Source organism: Triticum dicoccoides, chromosome 3B (genome assembly GCF_002162155.2).
Source record: "Triticum dicoccoides isolate Atlit2015 ecotype Zavitan chromosome 3B, WEW_v2.0, whole genome shotgun sequence".
Classification (NCBI taxonomy): Eukaryota; Viridiplantae; Streptophyta; class Magnoliopsida; order Poales; family Poaceae; genus Triticum; species Triticum dicoccoides.
The window spans coordinates 520,899,700-520,906,041 of record NC_041385.1 but is presented as its reverse complement, the minus strand read 5'-3'; the positions used below and the strand labels follow the sequence as shown (position 1 = coordinate 520,906,041).

At 49.9% G+C, this 6,342-nt stretch overlaps 1 protein-coding gene across 1 annotated transcript; it reads left to right on the top strand.

Moving 5' to 3' along the window:
• The first annotated feature begins 526 nt into the window (after positions 1–526).
• Positions 527–5,113, top strand: LOC119276865 (proline-rich receptor-like protein kinase PERK9). Its single transcript, XM_037558037.1, has 8 exons — positions 527–2,178; positions 2,284–2,691; positions 2,808–2,891; positions 2,977–3,047; positions 3,157–3,233; positions 3,342–3,489; positions 4,422–4,583; positions 4,693–5,113. The coding sequence occupies exons 1-8, from the start codon at positions 1,281–1,283 to the stop codon at positions 4,876–4,878; spliced, it is 2,034 nt and encodes a 677-aa protein (XP_037413934.1). The 5' UTR covers positions 527–1,280; the 3' UTR covers positions 4,879–5,113.
• The last annotated feature ends 1,229 nt before the right edge of the window (positions 5,114–6,342 follow it).

Here is a 6,342-nt window from a genome sequence, read left to right as displayed (position 1 = left end):
GATAAAAACCGCGTAGCAGTGTTTGTTTTTCCAGCCAAGGTCAACAAATGGCAAAACGTGGGCAACAAAAAGTCACCCGAAATCCGAAACCTTGAAAGCCCCGTCCCACCTCAAACCACACTGCTACTACTAGTAGGCACCAAAAAAAAGCTCTCCACCCAGGACAGGAGGCATCCAGCCATCCAGCCATCCAGCCAGCCAGCCGTCAGCGTTGCCCTCAGCATCGTACACGGTAAACTATCCGCTCTCCAGCCCCCCGTTGCTGCACGCCGCAGGATGAACCATACGCTCGCCGCGAGCCAGAAAAACAAACCACAACTTGCCTCGTCGTTCCGCCCGGCCGGCCGAGCGTGCTGCGCCTCGTCGCGGCCAGCCGCCCTTCCTTCCGTGGTTTCTTCCCGGTTTCCACCACCCGCGGTGAGGTGAGGGGAGGGGCGGGTCGAGGCCGGGCCCGCAAGCGACAATCTGCACGGGAAATACCCAATTTTCCAGCCTTCTTTTTTCGCCCGACTCAGCTCCCTATGCTGCCGCACTGTACTGTAGTACTGCTTGCTCTTCGCAGTCCAGCTATTTCCCATATGGACCTGGCACCAACCCCCTCCCCTCCCCTCCCCCGTCGCGCACACCCGAGGAAGAAAACAATATTAGTATAGACTTTGTTTTGAGAAAAGAAGGAAGGGAAAATAGAGGGAGAAAATTATACTAGTACCACTACTAGTGATGCTCTACTGTCCAGCCAGGCAGCCACGGACACCAAGGCAGGCAGGCAGGCAGGGACGGGAGGGAGGAGCCAGAAAGAGATGAGCTCGGCGTGCTGCTGAGGTGAGGTGAGCTCAGCTGAGGTGAGAGAGAGGCGAGCGGTGCGGTGCGGTGCGGTGCTCTGCTGCATTGCATTGGCCGACAAGGGATCGCCTTCCCGCCCGCCGCCCGCGGATCTCGGCGTCGCCGCCCGACGGCCCGAGCTCTGTGGCCGCTGGATTCTCTGCCGTGCGTGATCTGCTGTGCGCGCGCCGCCACTTGCGTGGGCGGGAGGATTCGGATCTCAAGCCGCGCTCTCTCTACGTCGCTGTCGGGAGAGAGAGAGAGAGATAGCAGGCCAGGGTGGGTGGCAGCTTCCTTCCATTGAAGCGGTGGTTCGCTCAGCTGCTTGATTGGGGCCGAGCCGGGCGGGAGATCTGGCCGTCGGCGTGGACCTGCAGATCCCCTACCTGCCACTGCCAGCGCGCGCCCACGCTTCGCTGCTGTGGAGGTACCTCCGGAGGGCGGCGGTGGTGGTGGGGATGGGCGGCTACGCGGATCCCTTCATGCCTCCGCAGCCGGCGTCGTCGTCGTCGTACGCCGTGCCGCAGGGCGGGCATGGGCAGCCGCAGCCGCAGCCCGCGCCGCGCCCGCCGGGCTGTCCGTACTCCTCCTCCGCCTCGGCTCCGCCGGTTTCCACGTCCTACCATTCTTTGCCCCCCGCGGCGTCACCTCCGCCGGTAAGTAGCCCCCCTCCGGCCTCCCCGCCACCCGAGACACTGCCGTCACCTCCTCCAGCATTGCCTTCGTCGCCGCCACCGCCGGCATTGTCGCCTCCGCCGCCCGACGCGCCCCCTCCGTCGCTTCCACCGCCGTCCCCATCGCCCTCGCCGCCTCCCGCCGAGGTTCAGGCGCCACCGCCGCCGATGGCGGCTGACCAGCCACGCGTACAGCCCCGCGTGTACCCGTCACCGCCACCTCCGTCCCTCCCCCCGCCGCCGCCAGTAGTCCTCTCGCCACCAGCCCCGCCTCCATCCCACCCACCATCGCCATCGCCTACGCCAGCTCCAGCTCCAGCACCCACGCCGGTTGCGGCCTATTCGCCTCCCCCGCCAAGAATTGCATCTCCCCCGCCGCCGCCGCGGCATCATACCAAGCCACATTATGCCCCGCCGCGCTCGCCTGGGAGGCCACACTCAAACTCGACCCGCTCAAATGGCAGCGGCAAGAACATCGAAATATCGAGGGAAACTGCCACCACCATTGTAGCAATTGCCGGTCTTGCAATGCTCAGCTTCATCGGTGCCACCATTTGGCTTGTCAAAAAGAAGCGACGGCGGGCAGAGCCTCCCTCAGCACTGCCGATACAGCAGCAACCAGCTCCCCCGCCGCCACCACCCAATTACATTCCCTCGTCTGCTGGATCCTCACTAGCATCAGGTACTACAAAACATGAACGCCTGAGTGTTAAACGTATCTCTATATCTGCATTTTCTAAATTTAGCCATACTAGACGATGCTCATTACAGTATTTGTGTTGGCCAGATGGATTCTACTTACGATCACCGGGCTATCCCTTCATGAGGTCCAGTACTGGGAGCCATGGGTTCCCCTACTCGCCGGCAGACTCCGGGATAGGGTACTCGAGGATGCTGTTCACGCCGGAGAATTTGGCAGGAATCTCAAATGACTTTTCGGATGAGAACCTCTTGGGAGAAGGTGGATTTGGGTGTGTGTACAAGGGCATCTTGCCAGATGGTCGCCCTGTGGCTATCAAGAAGCTGAAGATTGGGAATGGGCAGGGAGAGCGTGAATTCAGGGCCGAAGTTGATACTATCAGCAGAGTACATCATAGACATTTGGTTTCACTAGTAGGCTATTGCGTATCAGAGGGCCAGCGGATGCTTGTATATGATTTTGTTCCCAATAACACACTTTATTACCATCTCCATGGTGAGAACTCCCTGTTGATCATAGTGGTTCCTTTATTTGCATCAATTTTAGCTTTAGTGAGGCAGCTACATTGCTCATCTGTTGCCTGCTCATTAACCATGCTCATGGAATTTCAGTAAATGAAGTACCACTTGATTGGCGTACGAGGGTCAAGATTGCGGCCGGAGCAGCTCGTGGAATTGCTTACCTGCACGAAGATTGTAATATTTTATGACTAAATTGTCTCCTCATTAATCCCCTGAACTAGTGTGGTGTACTAAGCATTGCTCTGTTTGTATTCATCAGGTCATCCACGGATTATTCATAGAGATATTAAATCATCTAATATTTTGTTGGATAACAACTATGAAGCTCAGGTATGCTTTTACTTGGTGTATTAGTTCCAGCTTCCAATTGTTTCTAGTATGTGATTTTTCCATTGTATTTATTTTCTAAAAATTTCTATGTACCTCCAACAATCTCCAGGTTTCCGATTTTGGACTTGCAAGGTTAGCGGCCGACTCCAACACACATGTCACAACACGTGTCATGGGAACATTTGGGTGAGTAATCGTCCAAAGATAGCCATTGCAATCTTCAATTATTATTTTTTCCCGATAATCTGTGATCTATAGATAGTTTCCAGTATAAATGTAGTATGTCCTCTGCAGGTATTTGGCTCCAGAGTATGCATTGTCCGGGAAGTTGACAGCAAAATCTGATCTATATTCTTTTGGAGTTGTTCTTTTGGAACTTATTACGGGAAGAAAACCTGTTGATTCTTCTCAGCCGCTTGGAGATGAGAGTCTTGTCGAATGGGTGAGTTTCTTAAAATATTCTGTACTTGTTGCATGCTCCTCGCTTTAGGTCATAAACTATGCTCTTTTTTCACGTTTGTAAAATATTTATTTGATTGATATAAGTAACATCTTTTTCCACTTTTAATTAAGAATTGACCTATCGTATTATCTGGCTATGTTACTTTTTTTTTGAAAGGAGGCAAAAGACTTGCCTCATTCATTAATTAAGAGGGGAAAATTTCGTTGAAGTTTGGCTATGTTACTTAGATGCTTCAAGATTTGGTTGATTTCCTGTCCATAGTACTCCCTCTGTTCCAAAATAGATGACTCAACTTTGTAATACAAAGTTGAGTCATCTATTTTGGAACAGAGGGAGTACTAGATAATTGTTGTTGATCAATATAGCTGTTGAGGTGATTTCCAAATTCTAGAGCCTGATATCATGCAGCATCTAGCGGTGCCTTCTCTAGATCACCTCTTTCCCTCCAAAGTTGAACCGTTGGGCTCTTTTATTACAAGGTTACAAGGTGGCTGATGCTAGCTGTTTTATTATGTTGGCCCCTTCCACTGGACCCGTTTCCATAGCATGTTGACCGAGAAAGTGATCTGGAGAGAACTAAGTGAGCTGAAAAGTTCCAACTATTGGAGCTTGCTTTTATAGAAAGTGGGCAACCTGATTATTCTTCCAGAGTGGCACGAAGAAAGTGGATACAGTGTTATTTAATGCATTCGTCATGCTGTGGTGAGTCATGAAAGAAGCTGGAGTAGATGAGAACTTGAGAAAACAGGGACCGATTATCCTAAATAGCAAACATAAGCATAAATGGAACTGATGAATGCATTACACAGATGACACCTCATTGCTCTAAATGTGTTTCTTCAATTTTCATCATGATTGATAGATGGATGCATAATGTAAACTCAAACTCTGCTCTTGCTGAAAATTTTCAGGCCCGGCCCTTTCTCTCGCAAGCAATTGAGCATCGAGACTTTGGAGACCTTCCTGATCCGAGAATGGAAAACAAGTTTGAAGAAAATGAGATGTATCATATGATAGGAGCTGCGGCTGCATGCATTCGTCATTCTGCGGTGATGAGACCACGGATGGGGCAGGTACTAAATAATAAACCACGTTTCATTAATTTTACCTCGTTCTTGAATGAATGAAAAAATGACAGCACATGACTAAGATATGCCCACGTATTTTCCTTTGCTATCTCAGGTGGTTAGGGCACTGGATAGTTTAGCCGACTCTAACCTAAACAACGGCCTTCAACCCGGGCGCAGCGAGGTGTTCTTGGAGCCGCGAACCGAGGAGATCAGGCTGTTCCAGCTGAGAGAGTTCGGCAGCCGGGAGTGCAGCGACGAGCTGAGCCAGGCTAGCTGGAGGAGCCGGAGAGACCTGTGAACAACAGGCGTCGGCCGGTACAAGACCTTCATTAACATTCTTTTTGGTCATTCTTTACATGTAATTATCTCTTTTACATGAATTTTTTTCTCCCCTGACGAAAATCCTTGTCCTCCCCGGAGTAAATTTTGCAATTCTTTCAGGAGATAAGTAAATTCCTTCTTTCTTTTCTGTTCTTGGTCAAATGAAGAAGAAAAAAATACAGAGACTTTGGCTCCAGGCATTCCCAGATAAAGTAACTGTGTCACGCTTTTTTGATCGGCCGGCCAGATTGCTGGCCTTGCGGTGCAAGCTTCAGCAGGGTCTAGGCAATAGTAGAGCTCGGTGGTTGACTCGGGCCTTGTATTAGTACTGCAATCATTCGTGCATGTTAACCCTAATGTTTATATCTCTGGACGTAATCCCGTGGATCTTGTGCTCAATCATCTCGCACCCTCCGTTTTGTCAAAAAGCCGGTGGGAAGGCTCCTTGTCCCGTTGCCACTTGTGGGTAGTGGCGCCGGTGGTTGCCGCGTCCGATGCTCTCTGTGATGGATCGCTGAGATTTGTGCTCGTGGGTCTCGTTTCCCTGTCTTGCCGATCCGTCGGTCGATAATTAAATGGGTGATAATTTGGACGGGGTGCCCGCCGCATGATGGGAAAAGGGAACCGCTGGCGGACGGCAATGTCGCACCAAGAAGAAATAATACTACATGCACGGATATGCAGCGGCAGCGAGCGTTGGCACTGGACGGACTGTCGGTTGCCAACTTGCCATGCCTCCCTACTCCCGTTCTTTATTTTTCTACTTCTTCTCCATTTGTTCTTCTGTTTTGCGTGTGTTGCACTGGCCCAAGTGACACCGGTCTGAAGCCCAGCAAGGATGTACGTCTTCTGAAGCTTCTTTTTTTCTTTGAGAATGAGAAGGCTAAGGCTATGTATTAAAACGAAATCACTAGTTGAGGAGTATCCGGTTCTTAGCATTAGGTGATATGCGGCATTGCGTGACGGCTTCAATCCAGCTAGATGCAGGACGCCACCGAGGACCCTGAACTATTAACCGTCTCTATGAGGTGCACGGTGAGTGAGCTTCGGATTTTTTTTTGAAAAAGTTAAAACATTTTTTTTAAAACTTTCATGAACATTAAAAAAACTCTAAACATTTTTTTAAAGTCACTTTTATTTTGTAAATGTTTCTATAGAAATGCTAACAAGTTTTTTTAATCGAACATTTTTTTTGGATTTTGTGAGCGCGCTTTAAAAGAAAGAAAAAAGGAAAGAAAAGAATAACCCGAATGAAGAAAAAAGTAAAAAGAATATGGGTAAAGTGAACAACAAGCAAAAGTAAAACGAAAAAACTGAGACAGGAACCTTCTAGAAAGTTCCAAAAATCATTTTTTCCTGAAGAAGCTGTGATAGGGCTAACCCTAGCTCGCTTTTGCCTATGCAATTGGTCAATAGTGCGTTACAATGAGCGATGCATAGG